Raw genomic sequence first — 16,306 nt, 5'->3', positions numbered from 1 at the left:
TCGCACAACTGAGTTGAAGATTAAAAAATTATTACGAATAAATTACTACACCACATACCTTCTTCAAAACACTGACAATATCGTCTTTATAATCAGAGAAAATTATTATCAAGTCTTGTCCCGTTCATATGAATTGCCAAGCCCCGTATAAATCAAATCCCTTTAAAACAGAAAAAAAAGTAAATAACTTTAGGCCTATTATACGATTCGAGTCAGATTCTTATAAAAATATTTTTTATAGTTACTAACTATAGTTAGTGTGTGATAATAACGTTATCAAATCCCGCTCATGAAGATGCTCCAACTGCTGTAATTCATTCAAGATCCGAAGATAAAACATGTAAGTAGTATGAAGTCACCTTACAGGTATATCAGGTAGGTTGTATCATTATAGAAATTGATCTAAAATATTTTCGAAAAGAAATAAACCTCTCTATTTTAATCGAATAATGAAACGTGAATAATACACCCTTCTCTCCCTCCCCAATATGAGGCCTACTGAAGAGTTCAGCGACCAAATACAAGTAGCCTTTACGAGTAATGTATCGAAGACCCGATGGGACAATAGCGGTGATGGATTGATCAGCTAGCGTGAGATGGAGCGATAGAGCTATGTAGCTATGACACTGCAATTGATTTTTGGAACGGTGATCCCGGTGCCAGTCGAGAGCCGGCACCCAGCCTGCCAGGTCCTATCCAAGTCCTAAGTTCAAGTTCAATCCAAAGTAACCTTTCAAGTCCCGCAATCCAAAGTGCTAAACCGTTATTTAATTGACAACAATGAACCGAAAATGCCACATATGATTGAATTAATTCCATACGTTCTAAACTTGTGTTTGAAAAGGCATTCTAGAGAATCTCTGAAGATTATTGAGTCTATTTTCTCGTCCAGGTGGAACCCTGTAACCTTTCAGGTAGTGTCAGTCTTTTATTTTATTCGACTTTACTTTCGACATCAGCAACCTTTATCTTCCAGGAGCGGAGTAGCTTCCCAATGGAAAAGTACAAAAAGAAGGTACCGCATGCATTAAGAATATTGCACTCCAAATTTTAGGCCAGCACTAAAAATTTTTTTAAAAACTTCGTAGTTAGTTTAGTAATATTTAATTTGATCTCAAGTGCAGAATTAAGAAATACTTGAGAATATGAAATGGTGTGGTAAATATTTTTATAAATTTCTAGGTCATGGTCACCTCACTATCACCTCAGTTCAATTAATTTTGACATACAATAAATATCGGTAAATATCTACCTAGACACTAATAATAACAATAATCCTTACTCAATTATTTTCGAAGACGATAACTCAAATTCAAGCCATGAATTATTCCTTACCTATTCTTACAAACTTGAACCCCGCCAAGAACAAAATCTTGATCTAACCGAAACTTCCTATCTACGTCTCGGTTAATTACTTTATGAAAGATAAATAGATTTTTCATTCATCCTAACTGCGCTGCTTTCACTACAATTAGGTATGTTTATCAGGTGCAAAAACTTATGAAAACTATTCTTTTTCCTTTTAGGTTTGCGTTTATCCACTCAAAATACATGTGTATATTTTTAGATATGACTAATTATTTGAAAATTTCATACAGAAATAAAATAAAAAAATTGATTAAAAAAAAAACTACAAAACAGAACAATGATTCTGTGCGATATCTCAACCATCATCAAACAAACTTTATATTTCAATGTTGATGCTTGCTATAATAAAATAATAGTAGAAATTGATTTGATGTTATCAGCTTATCAATGTATGCAATTTTAATTTATTATTAGTCAATAAATTGAGATATTAGATCAATGTACCTCTTTCATTAACCATGTAAGGCCCACCAGGCCGATCTGGTATGAAATAAAAATAGATATATTAGATCACATAAAATATCATATATAAAATACAACTCGTTTTACGCAGTACAATATGAATCAACGAAGTCGGTTTTAGAAATATATTTGAGAATTATTTTATATTTAATTTAACAGAACTATAAATCCAAAAATATACACCATCATCACGGAATGTAGTATATAAAAACAAGTTAAGGATATAATAATAGACTACGTAACTGTTATGATGACGTAATATAATTTCATCATATTCATATTATTCAAATTTATGAATTTCATCAAGCTTAATATAAATTCATAGTATATAGTGAACGTTTCATTCACTAAGGAATGCCCCTCGGCAAAATCACGTTGAATTATTCTGCTGCTATGAGACTTCCATCAAAATAACACTGTATCAGTTTAGTGAATAAGATTGCTCGAAATAATATGAAATTAGGACTTTGTTAAACCGTCTTAGAACAGGAAAAAAAGTACTTTTAAAACGGAAATGTTCGGGTAGTTCTGATTATTTTATATTTTTGGGTTTCAATAAGCGATACAAATTTAAATTTGTTACTTAGGCAAAAGACCAAAAGTTTATTTTAACAAAAAAAAAAGAAACTCAAATTTACCTAAATTTTTCATTTGATGCTTAACAGCGTTAAAAATATCTTCCGAAGGAAATATATAATTTAAACTCTGATTCAAATATCAGAATATATTTTCTAAAATTTGAGTTGTTATAGAGATCTGTACCCGAAATACAATTTCTCGCAAAGCTTTTTTTTTATAAACAAGAAATCACCTTTTAGTGACATTATATTGGCAAATATCATGAAAACTACTCAATAAATAATAAAGGCTTAACGAACCCAAAAGTTCGATGCCGATACCACCAAACGTTCTCTGCATACATCCTTCCAGTGATGCCCTTCCAAACCCATTTCCCCTAAATCTGTTTTAACACAATCCTCCCATCTACGTTTCGGTCTACCCCTCGAACGTTTACCCGTTGGTTGATTATAATTTACTTTAAAGTGGATTTAACAAGCTTCATTTTGAGTGAAGATTAACAAACTTTTGAGTGGTTAATAAATTATTCCTGGGATATAGTCCAGTAAAAATTGCTTAAAATTTAGCTGTACTATTACTATCAACGGATTTTTATTTGAAAAGTTTTGAAAAATACGATGGTGAAAAGTTAACCACCCCAAGAGGGCACATAGATGTAATATTTCAAATTTTCAAAATGGCCGCTGTTTTTTTTAGTTTTATACTCTTTAAGTATTACAAGTAGCCCTATCATTATATAATAATAGTATAATAAATATCATTATAAAGTACCTAATAGTGCATTTATTGAGCTTCAATTTGAGCCTAACAGAATTCTTCATGTTAAATATTTTCCTGGATAAAGTTTTTTTAACTGCAATATATTTACAAAGCAACGAGAAATCAACGCTAAGTGAATATATATATGTTGGTAACTATCATGAAAACTTACACTCGAAGTTTCTCAAGATATGACTCATAACTCATTAGTTAATATTGATATACGTAACATAAGTTATCTCGTACTTTTATGATTTTGTACTAAAAAATCATAATGTTTTAAATTATTTAACTTAGCAAGATTATTCGACCATAAAGATGATTGCCGTGAATCTATAGTAGGTTCAGAGTCAATAACGATCTAGTCGAGACATCCGGGATATTTACTTAAAAAGTTTTGATAGTAACAGTTTATAACTCGAAAACTAGGCCTTGACCAACTTATAATATTCAATTTGCAGAAAAATCCACCATAACGACATGGTATGCGTGGATGGCAAATCGTTTCCAATACCTCGGCTCCACAAAGACATCTATCAATGATCAACGGACTGAAATAGACCAGCGAATTACAAACACAAACAGAGATTTTTCTCTGTCAAGAAAACTGATTTTCTGAAAAATCTTAAATTAAGAGTGTACAATACCATATTAAAGTCTGCTCTGGTAGAAGAACTGGGCTCCCTAGAAAGCAGAATCGAGAAATTTGAACGGAAAGCCCTTCGGACAATTACAGGAGCAATATGGGATAATAGCCTTGATCCGCGAAGAACTAAGAGTGAACTGCTTGCAGAGACTAGTCAGTTAATATCGCATGATATGAAGGCAAGGAGGTTAAATTGGGCAGTACATGTGGCTCGCAGTGACCCATCAGGACGCCTGTACCCAACAATGAATGCCAGTATAGTTGGCAAGAAACAACGTGAGAGGCCAAGAACCAGATGGATAAACAGAATCGACAAAGATACGAAAGCACTTTATTCATTAAACTGGAAAGCCGTAATCAAGACAAGCAGGTGTGGAGGAAGCTGTTTCGGACGGCCGAAGATCTACAAGATCTATAGAGCCAACAAAAAAAAATCAATTTGTATTAAATTAAACAATAGTAAAGTACCTAGAAGAAAGTGAGTACAAGAAGGACTCATCATTTAAATGATGAACATCAATGTCCTTAAATTATGTCAATGAATATAAATGTTCTTAAATGATGAGCATCAAGAACGTTGAGGGGAAAGATTTATAAAAAAATTCAAATAATGTTCCACCGCAAAATAGTCTTTATTTAAACATCACCGATGAGGGACAGAACCAGATTTTAAAAAGTTTTATGAAGCTGAGATAAAAAAAATCACAGAACCTGTTTTTGGCCGATAGTGAGAAACCCTCTAAGGAAGAACGATTAAACTAAAACCCAAAAGTAAGTAGATCCTAATATTTTCGAAATATTGCTATAACAATAAATTGAGTTGAATTCTCTTTTTCCTTTTTCCGTGTAAAGTACATTAATTTATCCAATCCGGTCATAACTTCGGTTTGTTAAAGACAAAATGTATGTGATAGAATTTGTGGAATCTTATTTACGAGAAGTAATGAGAACGTGTCGTCAAAACTTGTCTTTTGTAGCGGTACTACTGTTCGAATGAGATAAGCATTGGCCCATTTCTTGTAAAATAGTTCTCAAGAAATAAAATTTGGAATAATAAATAATGCATACCAGTAATATAGCAGTTATCAGTATAAGAGTGGAGTTTCTCAGCGCTTTAGATTGATGAAACATCCAAAAGTCATCCGGGAATATTGCCTGTAATACCATTTAAAGAGGAATGGAATGTAGAAGGCAAAGTGAAAGACATAAGGGACATATATCCGTTTCTGAACCAAAACAGTAATGAGCTCTTCGAAGCACAGTTCATCTTGAGTACCACTACTCCAAATAGAGCAGAACTGGAACGAGGCCATGATGAACAGAATATTAACATGAAGGAAGCACAAGATTATGTTGTTCCTGATACCGATGTTGAAGAGGACTGATAACTGTTTTATTGTGATTTATTTCCTTCTAGCTAGTGTATTCTATAAATTGTTTTCTACATTTTCATGTTTTCAATAAATCAGGCATGAAGTCATAAAACATGGTAACAAAAAAAAAGATGAAAAAACATTTGGAACGTTGTAAATGTTAATTACAAAGTTTTTCCTTCAACGATGAGTCACCGACCATTTCTTAATATCACTTATATTATATTATTACTATTGAAAGTCTCAAATATCATCATTTAAATTTTTGGTGTTAATAGATTTTGTAGCAAGATAAGAAGCATGTGTTTTGTTTTTTCTTGGGTGCATCTTGTAATTTGAAATAATGATAATTTCAAATAACTTTTTTTATTATAACATAACTGCAATGCAAATTTAGGTTTTCTCAAAGAATGGCCCATGGACTTTCACTATGATTTTAAAATTTTAAGATTAGTGAAAATAAAATTATTTATAGTTTAAGATGGATTGTGTTGCTGAAAAGCAAACATTCTGAAGAAAAATTTCCTTGAAAAGTCATGTAATAAATTGTTTGAATGTCAATTTCTCAAAACGCTAGTTTGGTATATGGGCTCCTCTTGTAACGCATTACTCAATTTTGATTCAAACGTTCTTTTTATTTAGTTGCTTCCGTCGAGTGCGAGCGGACTTAATTTCACGTAGGGGTTACGTGAACAAAGCTAAAGTATACTGAGCTGTTCGAAACAAAATGGCAGAAATGCCTCCTTTGGTGTAGGAAAAAAAATAATGATACATCCAATAAATTTGATGTACGTTTATAATGGTATGTGATACAGGCGTATAGAGAAACTACCAATTGGTAGCACTCTAATTTTATATTTTGATTTATATTTCTGGGAATCACCTTTTGATAAATTCTGCTAAATCGTTTATTCAATTTGTATAAAAACGAATATTTACAAAAAGAAGATGATTAACTAAAGAGAATAAACTACCCAATGAAAAACATTATATGAACTAAGAGAATTTGTATTGTCTGATACTAAAATAAACAGGTTTTAACTGCTGTTAACATTAAAAAATAATTCATCTAATCTGTAAATAAATATAAGTTTATCTATACATAAGTTAAATTATTTTTTGTAACTGGTTTATCAATTATAATAAAAATATACATTTAGTCTCAACATTTTTATTTTTTTTTTATTCCACTCCTACGTTTCGGCCATTCCGTCCATTTTCAAGGATAACTTATTTATAATATCACAGCTACAATGATATTAAATAGTTATAGGCTATTCTGCCTTTGTCAAAATATATTGCAATAGAAAGTACAAATTGTATAGTATTAGAAGAAGTAAATTAATGGATAAAAATTTGTTGATAGACTAAAATATATTTTGACCAAGGCAGAACAGCAGCATTGTTTTAGTAGCTGATTGTTAATAGCTGTGATATTAAAAATAAGTTATCTTTCAGAATGGCCAAAGCTAGGAGTGCAGTTATTACAAGAAAAAAACATTGGGACTAAAAGGATGTTTTTTTTTATTATTAGTATAAGTCAATCATGGTTGGATTGTGAAATAATTTTAGAGCTAAAAATCCACGTGATGAACACATGTGCAGTAAACAACGAGTTTAGGCTTAATTTTGAAATAACTAAGGCCATTCTCATCGGCTATTTATTATCCCTCACGGCAGGGACCTCAATTGTGCATCTGATGAAATGAAAATTAATTTTATTTTGGGACACATAGTCCTCTTAAAATAATAACCATACAAATTTAGAGTACTTGGTTTACAATCTTTCCCTCACCACAAAACTTTTAAATCGATAATAATGCCTGAACAAAAATTTAGGAAACGCAATAAATAGCATGATTTGTATGCATAAAAATCTCGGAAATCTCGGTTTCATAGAAAAACAACTGTTTGGTTTTTTTACTTCCCTTAAAGAGCCAACCATAAACATGTATCCCATTTGATATACAGATACAAGAGTCGCTTAAAATAGGTTTTAATTTACTCAATTTATTTTTTTTACAATAGATTAGCTGCTCGTATTTCCTACACGAATGAATTGTTCTGGTAACATTTTTTTGTTGGTATTTACATTTAAAAACCTCTTGAGTCATAAAAAAACAAATTAAAAAGCGGACATGGCTCGATTCGTCTTTCTGGTTAAGTGTCTGTGACACAATTATCTCTTAAATGAGAGAACGATTTTTTTCTTTTATGGTTTTGGCTCCACATCAATTTTATGGCCTCGTAATACCGGCATTGTAATAGCCTTTGAGTTTAACAGCTCTTAAAAAATAATAAAAAATCTTTATTTTTATTTAATTTTCGTTTGATTGAATTCTTTTGAGACTAAAACTTCAGACGTATGGGAAAAAGTGTGATGTTAACAATACAATCGACAGTCTAACGGCTATCAAATGATGTAATATCTTTAACATTTATTTATTAAATAGAGAAATAACTATCAGGTTATTATACTAAAAAAATAACTATTCATTTTCATTTGCAGTTTCATCGCTGGACCATCGGAACGAGGGGGTGGTGATAAGGGATGGTAGACTTCTTAGGCTACAACTCGCCGTACAGGAAACGAGAGAGTACTTCAAGCAGACTGAGTGCAAACCTGTCTAGAGCGAGCAAGCCCCTGAGGAAGATCGAACCTGGCCTGGAGCGCCTCAACATCGTCCTCCGCCAGAGGAACAGGGAGACACCGCCTCCGGTTATGGGCAAGGAGACCAAGTTCTCCAAGTACTCCCCCCTACCGGCCATCAAGCCAAGGACCAAGCCCAAGCTCCTCAGGGAGAAGACATACGATGTCCTGGAACCTATATACGTCAAGGTGAGCTAGTGTTAAAGACAGGAAAAAGGTAGACGTAAGTTACAGTGAATGCCCTTTTTCAGCATTTCGCTCAATGTATAACAAATACAGAAACAACACAAGGGCAAATTCATCCTAACACATATATAAAAACATTTCTAAGAATAAAATGTTACTAAAAGAATTCATTCCTGTAGAAAGTACAAGCAGCTAATCAATAGTTAAAAAAATAATAATAAATTGAGTAAATTAAGCCTATTCTAACGACTTTTGCAACTGTATATCAAATAATATAAATTTTTATGGTTGGCTCTTTAACTAACTTTAAGTAAATAACCAAACAATTTTTAAACTCGTATAATAAATTCTTTCCATGAAACGTTAATTTTTCTTTTTTTAATAATTTATTTATTGATATTTACAACTGTATACATATATACACATCAAGTAAATTTTATGTAAGTGATATTATGACATGATAAAAACATGTGGAGAATCTACTTATTGATAGAACTCCAAAAACATTTCTAAAGGAGAAGATCGAGGCCATCTTCTTTTTGGACGCCTAGGAGGATTATTAGGTAGTGAAGGAGAAGCCAGGTTAGAAGCGAGTTGGTTCGGGTGGTCGGGAAGTTTATTATGGAAGGATTGGTATCTGGTTCTGGCCAAATCGGCAACACAGCAGACATTGAGGTCCTGATGGATGATTTCATTTGTGACAAAGTAAGGAGCATTAAGGATTTTACGAAAGATTTTGGACTATAAGGATTGGATTCGAGAGGAATTAAATGGTTTAGTGGAGCCCCATAGCTCAACTCCTTATGTCCAAATAGGCCTTATAATAGTCATGTAGATCAGTCTTTTGTAATGGATTGAAAGTTTGGACCGTTTGTCTAGTAAATGTTGTAAAAGTCGGAATCGACGAGCAGTTTCCTGTCTTTTCAGTCTTGTATGAGGATTCCATGTCAGTCGTTTGTCCAGATTTAGTCCTAAGTAACGGATCTGTTCAATAGGAATAAGTGGGGTATTATTAAAAGATACTGTAGGGCAAGACGAAGGTTTAAGATGAAGGGCAAATGTGATTTGGTGGGATTTATTGGAATTTTCCATGGAATGTAAACTCAAATTTATTCTCAAGGTCGGATTCACTATAGAAAAAAAATTAAACCAATAAGAAACATATTTCCGGGATTTTTATGCATAAACTTCATGCTATTCATTGATTTTCGGAAATTTTCGTTCAGGTATTATTATCATTCATTAACCCTGCTGTGTTATTGCAGATATATTTTATTAAGTAATCAAAAATGTTAATGGAGTACTTTTTAATAACATCAGAAGGGAAGTTTTAATATTATTAGGTCTAGGTAGGGGATGATATGTTTTATAACAGAAAGTGGAATGGTATACTATTTAAGAGTAATTAATTAGATACTTTCTATTGTTAAATGATAAGATATGGGAAATGAGAATGAATAAAAATACTTCAGTGTTATTAAAACACACACACCCTATAAAACTAAAGTATATAAATACTTTACATAAAATTAACTGAAATGAGTAACTTTTAATAAGAGACATGCCTAGGGATAGAGAAATTGAGTAATGATCTAATTATAATTTTCATGCAATTATGTGGACTTTTAATTAATAGAAAATGAAAAGATAGATGCATTCAACTTGAGAAAACAGGAAATTCTTACAGCTAAGAATCCCTTCTCAAAAGCTTGACATAAAATAATCCATATTTTTAAAATTTCATGTTACTTAATATTATTTTCGAAACCTAATTAGCTAAGAAACAAGGTGCACTTCCAGTAATTCAATTTGTAATACTCTTCCAGCTTTAAGAAGAGATTCATAGTTGACATTCAAGATTTCTTAAATGTGATTAATAATTTTTTGTTATTAGTAGGTTGATTAAATGTTTCCAGGGATAAATCAATACATCTTTTATAATTTAATTTTGAATTTATTTAGGCCACTATGTTTTAGTAAATGAATACAAATTAAGAAAGTTAAAACTTTTAACAATGTTTTGCACAAGTTCATTTTTGACTAAACATTTTGTGCCATAAAGAATAGATCAATATGTATAGGAAGAAAAAATATACACTAAATATAATTAAAAGCTAACCAATGAAGGTTCATTAAATATTACTTTTATTCCTCAGGGCCCTCCTCAGGAAGAAAAAATGAAACTACCTGAGATAAAGAAAGCAGGTGGTAGCGGAAAAACCTCCCTAATTAGTGGTTCGCCCAGGAGGGCTACATCCAGGGGTGGCCAGCTGGTGACGCCGAAACGAAACAAAACTATGGCACCTGAAACACTGCCCACCAAATTGAGGCAAGCATTCAACCCAAACAATGTGGCAACAAATAGTGATGTTCCGAACAATGTCTTCTGGTTTCCACTGTGAATTTAATGTAGAGACCCAACTTCCTCAATGTGATATTATATATTTTTATATTTATTTTCTTAAACAAAAATAAATAAAATATTCTTTAAGAAAATGTTTGTTGATATTTAAAGCTAATAGAAAATTGTGTAATAATAAATAAAATCAATGTTAAATCATGATATTATATACCCAAAATTTTATCTCTATGGTTAACACAAATAGGGGACATGAAAAATAATTTACTGACATATAAGAAACGTCTGGATATTTCAAAATAGTAAAACCTGGACTCATTTTCATGATAACAGAGTAGCTTTTTGAATAATTTCTGATAGTCTTCCCTTAAAAAACAAAATTAAGTAAGTTCATAAAAAAAGTGACATGTCACTTCATTCCTCATTACTTGCACGATTGAAGCCTTGTATAAAGTTTCTTCCTCCAAATCAATGGAGGATTTTTTCTTTCTGATTTTTTGACAATAGAGACCTCAAAGTTATACTATCAATAAACTGGACAATTTGTCAATAACAATAAATTTCCCCCTAAAAAAATGTATTTTGAATTCTATATTTTTTCCAATTAATATCAGTAAATGTTCCTTAAAATTATCAAAATAAAATTCCCCTTGATCTACAAAATATAGTCATTAGGAGTCCATAAAACACTAGACCTACAGCTCATTCTTTAATATTCATTGGTTACTCTGGTGTTATTCCAGATGTTTAGGAAGTACTGATGTGATCGTAAAACGAAATGTTGGAAGCAACACAAGCTGTTTGAAGCAATATGGAAAGGAAAGTACCGAAAATGTAAGCCGAGGATTATACATTAAATAATGCAAAAATGTTAAATTATAGAATTAATAAATGAAATCGCTCATTACAAAAAATAAAAAAATTTAGGTAAGCAATGCTTTATTTACAAAACAAATCAGTTTTAAAATTAAATATTTCTCAATATTCCCTTAATGCATACATATGACAATGTCACATTATTGGTGTATATATACATCAAAATTTACAATTTAAAATGATAAAAATTAAGAATTAAGGACTAAAACTGGCCGAATTTCTTTTAGAATTTTCAATTTCTTCTTTAAATTTAGCAATAGTTTCTTTGGCCAATTTTAATTTTTCTTTCAAATCATTAATTTTTTCACGGACCACAGCCTTCCCACTCATAATACTTTCTAAAGTCTTAATCCGTTTTTCTTCAACTGAAATTAAAGCAAATAAATCTTTAAATTACTTGCACTCATTCAAAGCTCAGTTTAGTATAGTTATAAAAAAATACAACTAAGAGTAATAGTATAGTAATATATTTTGTGGTATAGTAAGAGTAATTTTGTACACATATTCAGTATATTAATATTGAAGAGGACATATAAGATATACACAACAAACAATATAAATATTATTTTGAATATGCACTTTCTTAACTTCTAAGCTATAAAGTACATTACTGAAAAATAGATTAAAAACTGCAGAATAAAAGTTAAAACATAAGGTGAGTGATGTTGAAGAAGAGTTCTCATGATTTTTATAAACAAGTTTTATTAACAATTTAGTTTTTTTTAAATATTTATATTAGAGATAAGAGCAATAAGCTATAAAACAAAAGAGTAGTATTGTAACTAACGATATAATAAAGCCCTTGCTCAATATCATCTGCCTCTTATTTTGACTTTTATTATAATAATACGAAAAGATTCCAAGCCACCTGAGCTCAAGTATAGTCCAGTTTGGCTACCTTAAGCTTAGCCAATTGGTGAATGTTGATCAAGAACACCTACCCATATAGCTAGAACCTTTATCATCATAATGCAGCTCACCATAAGCGACCATGCCCCAGAAGAGATCATCACTCAAGTAGCTTATTAAGCCAACATGAGTTGACAATGTTCTCTCAAGTCTGGTCTTTTCCAAACAAATATATAAACCTATGTGTCAAATATAATATATCATACTAAATCTATAGATACATAGATGGCTTTTTATCTCACCACCTCTAAAGCATTTAATTTGTGTTTAGCTCTAAAATACAAAATTGTTTTCAATATGTCTCAAAGCTAATCTTGAGAAAACTTGACACCCAGTGGGGCAGATTTTATGATTTAGCAGCAAATGCCATGGGGGGAGAAACCCTGTGGAGATAGTTTTTTCTTTCCCAAAAGGGATTTGCTGAACTTTGGTCATCTCACCTTAGGAGGTATGTTCCATGGAGAGGGTTTTCATCAGTTATATTTGTCCTCGAGGAAAGAGAACTGATCAAGGACATAAGACCATCATTAGAATGGTGATTTTTTCTCTACTGTCTTATCTTTGGGTGTATTAGGGATATAAATATAGAACAAAAATATAAATATGTAATAAACTAATAGTTTTCAAACACATCAAAATAGTAGTTTTGTATATAGGCAACAAAATACTGATATTTCTATATATCGGGCACTGATACTTTTATGTAAAGCAAATATCGAAAACAATATTAAATCAATTTAAAAAGATGCTAATATCTATATAAGAATAGATATTACCAAATATCAACATTTAAATTGATACTCATAAAATATAAACCCAAGAAATCAACTTTCAAATTGGAAAACTAAAATATCAATGTAACAATTCCAAGAAAACCAAAACAATACAAAAAGTTTCAGTTTAAAGGCTTTAAACGACAGTTACGCAACCACCAGCCACAGTAGATAGCATAAATATTCCACTTTCAACAAATTTATGTTGGTTTTTGTATTGCTGAACCCGGCATCTTTCAAGACTTTTTGAATACAATTTTATTAGTTTATTATTTTTTTGATTGTCGGTTTTTGATAGTTAAATTTAAATTTCAATATTGATATGTCGATATTTTTCTAATTTTAATATGGATATGTCAATATTTTTCCAACATCCCAAGGGCGAATGAAGAGGGGGCAGTGGAGGAAGAGATTGTAGCAATATGCTACCTGCTGGTCGAGACTGTATCTATTACAGCCACGGAAACCGTTATCGCTTCCCTCCAAACCAACGGGTTTCAGTTCGGTTCACCTTGGAGCACTATCTCCATTTATTTTGTTCATTTATTCAGTAAAATGTAAATAATTTAATAATGTTATATATAAACAGTATTATAAATGTAAATATATTGATTTAATAAATAAAGTTTACCAAAAAGAATATACTAAATCACAAAAAACTAAGTCCTAACAGGCGGTGCCTCCCGCTGGCCTTTGTATCGTTAGTAGAATTAATACCCCATCGATGTTGCTGACACAGTATTTTAAAGGTTGTATCTAATCCGATTTTTGTAACAAATGCGTAATCTTACTTACTAATTCATGTTTTGTTTTTCTGTTTTAGAGGGATCCAGAAAAAAAAATTTACAGTATCATCAACCACATCTTAAAATATATGAAAAGCTAATCCTTATCCACATCTCCAAACACTGGAACACACATAACATCATCCCCCCAGAACAAACTGAGTTTTCACATGGTGTGAGTTACCACCACAATGTAGCCAAGCTGCAAAGCGATGCAGCAAACAACCTCAACAGGAACCTTGCTCAGGTTGACCGCACAGTCATGATTTTACTAGACTCTACACAGGCATTTGACTCAGTAGGGCAGGAAGGGCACCAGAAATCCTATCAACAGTATCCTTCCTTAAGTCCTTTCTTCTCACACCCCTCTCCCTTACCCCCTTTTTGTTTTCTTTTTTCTCTTCATTTCTTCTTTCTTATAATTATGTTTTAATTTATTTATTTAATTATCTATCTGTTCACAACTAATCATCTCGCAGAGGCCCCTCACCTCCAGATATTATAGTCAGAGTTTCAACGGAACAAGCATCTATATACAAAGACAAGTATTTCACTAAGACCTTCAAGTACCCATGGTAGAAAAAAGTTGTACTCAATTCTAATAATGTTTCTCCTCACATAATGCATTTAATTTACACATTCCTCTCTATGGTAAACCACTATCACACCAGAGAGCAGTTTTAAAGTAATATTGATAACAGCAAAGAATCGATTTTAGACTGATTAGCTGTAAACTTAAACAGGGTGAGAATTCTACACGAACTGTACAGAGGTTCGGGGTCATCCTGTGTTTAAGGGAGCCCCATTTTTAATAATATTATCATTGTATACATTAGGACATGAAATATATCTGTTTTCTTGCACCGAAGAAGAGAGGTCAACCAATCTGTAATAATACAGGGTCGTAGTGAAATTCTCAAATACATGAACACATACAAGGCTGGAAAACTAATCCTAGTTAGATAATTATAGAGCTGTGATAATAATTGGTGCTATCAAACTATATTTTCACTAGAAATAAAAAAATCAATATTTAAAATATAAATTATCATATTAAATCTAAGAATAGCAATATCTACAAAGAAAATAAGTAGATCCTGCTCCTGACCTGCTATTCAATTATATAATAAATAACAGATATAGACAGCCTGCTAATAAAGAACTGAGCTCAAAAATGAGGACTTCAGAAAAATGGCACCAATTTTGTAAACATGTCTAAATTTATAGAACCAAATTCAGTCAATTATTAATTTTACCAGATTATTATGTTGCAGGTTCAGAGCAGGTATTCTTAAGTTTTACTAAGCAACTTACAATCAGTTTCATGCTTCCAAACTCCAGATGTTATAGGATGTGTTGTGGTCAAAAGGTGATGCATAAAGGCAGTTGGGTCCTGGAATACTATTTCTTCATAAAACTCTGAAACTAGAGCATTTTTGCTCAACACATCCTCAGGTCCCGATTGAAAAAGTTTCAAAATGTGATATAGCGTAACCTGAAAAAGGCAAATTAAAGATACTTCTCAGGAAACAATATTTTAAAAAGAAATTATATTTTGTTATATAATGAATATGTACTGGTCTCTCATTAGAATCATGAAAATAAATCTTGATGACTATTTCAAATTCTCCCCATCCAGTTTCTGTTATTTCATAGGGAGGTTTCAAAACAACTCTATTCTGGTTGGCATAGCTTTCATGAAGTTTGAATGTAACCTTCTTAATGTATGCTGACATGTCTTCATTATTATATGGTTTGACATATACTGTCCACTGGTGTGTATGCCCATCTTCCTCTCTTTTTTTGCCAAAATACCTAGCAACATTGCCAAATACTAGTGGTTTTACAACACATACTCCCTAAAAGAATATTTAAACCATATAATGTGAAGTATAAACCAAATAATACTATATTAAATAGCGAATTTTGATCTTCCAAAAAAATAAATTATAATAAATACTACTTATTTACTTTCATTCTGCCACCAGAAGATTCTGGTCCTAATTCAGTCGGATTTGGATTCGTACCTTGAGGGTACAGCTTCATATTGACTTCAATTTAATAACACTCCAATATTTTCAAAAATATAGTAATGAAATATTTCTTAGTTGAGTTATTTACAAACAACTTCAAAACCTTCCCACAACTATTATCTGACAAAGAGGTACAAAGCAAAGAACACGTCAAGTCTAGTATGACAGAATATAAACATTGCTATAAGAATTATAGTTAGGTGGTATTAATCGAAACAAATGGAAATATTTATGAGCGTTAGATTAGTCATAGGAGCTCATTCTGCTTTTTTTGTTATATAAAAATAAAATTTCATACAATAGATGAAATACAATGGATCTTTTTAACATACATTGTCTATCGTAATAACATATAATGGATGATCACTATCTCTTTATTATTTACAAAGTCTGTAATAACAAAATATAATGGATGACCAAAATTTCTGTATAATGTACAATTTCTATCGTATGAAACTACGGAACAAATTTGCTAACGTCTTGATTTCAGAACAATCGTCATCATTACGGTATGATGCAAGAGCAACAAGTATGTACATAACATTCAT

The 16,306-nt window shown here is 31.4% G+C and overlaps 2 protein-coding genes across 5 annotated transcripts in view; one reads left to right on the top strand and one right to left on the bottom strand.

The window, feature by feature from the left end:
- The window catches only part of LOC106684092 (uncharacterized), a 42,803-nt gene extending 32,217 nt beyond the window's left edge, over window positions 1-10,586 (top strand). For 2 of the 4 annotated variants that reach the window (XM_014425963.3, XM_014425967.3), the window contains exons 2-3: window positions 7,697-8,026; window positions 10,180-10,586. In XM_014425963.3, the coding sequence (XP_014281449.1) occupies window positions 7,739-8,026; window positions 10,180-10,425 (534 nt within the window). In that variant the 5' untranslated portion in view covers window positions 7,697-7,738 and the 3' untranslated portion in view covers window positions 10,426-10,586. Of the gene's footprint in view, window positions 1-689; window positions 1,016-7,696; window positions 8,027-10,179 lie in introns of those variants that run through there. The other 2 variants (XM_014425966.3, XM_014425964.3) reach the window with 2 other exon arrangements.
- A 120-nt stretch (window positions 10,587-10,706) lies between these two features.
- Window positions 10,707-15,874, bottom strand: Gas41 (YEATS domain-containing protein 4 Gas41). Its single transcript, XM_014425948.3, has 4 exons — window positions 15,697-15,874; window positions 15,303-15,584; window positions 15,040-15,220; window positions 10,707-11,623 (listed from the first exon to the last, which is right to left on the bottom strand). Exons 1-4 carry the CDS (start codon window positions 15,769-15,771, stop codon window positions 11,454-11,456), a joined length of 708 nt encoding a protein of 235 aa, XP_014281434.1. The 5' UTR covers window positions 15,772-15,874; the 3' UTR covers window positions 10,707-11,453.
- Between the last annotated feature and the right edge of the window lie 432 nt (window positions 15,875-16,306).

The sequence above is a fragment of the Halyomorpha halys genome, unplaced genomic scaffold (assembly GCF_000696795.3).
Source record: "Halyomorpha halys isolate HHAL.00 unplaced genomic scaffold, Hhal_1.1 Scaffold542.1, whole genome shotgun sequence".
Lineage (NCBI taxonomy): Eukaryota > Metazoa > Arthropoda > Insecta > Hemiptera > Pentatomidae > Halyomorpha > Halyomorpha halys.
Note: the sequence above shows the minus strand (reverse complement) of the source record. Positions and strands in the feature narration are given on the sequence as shown.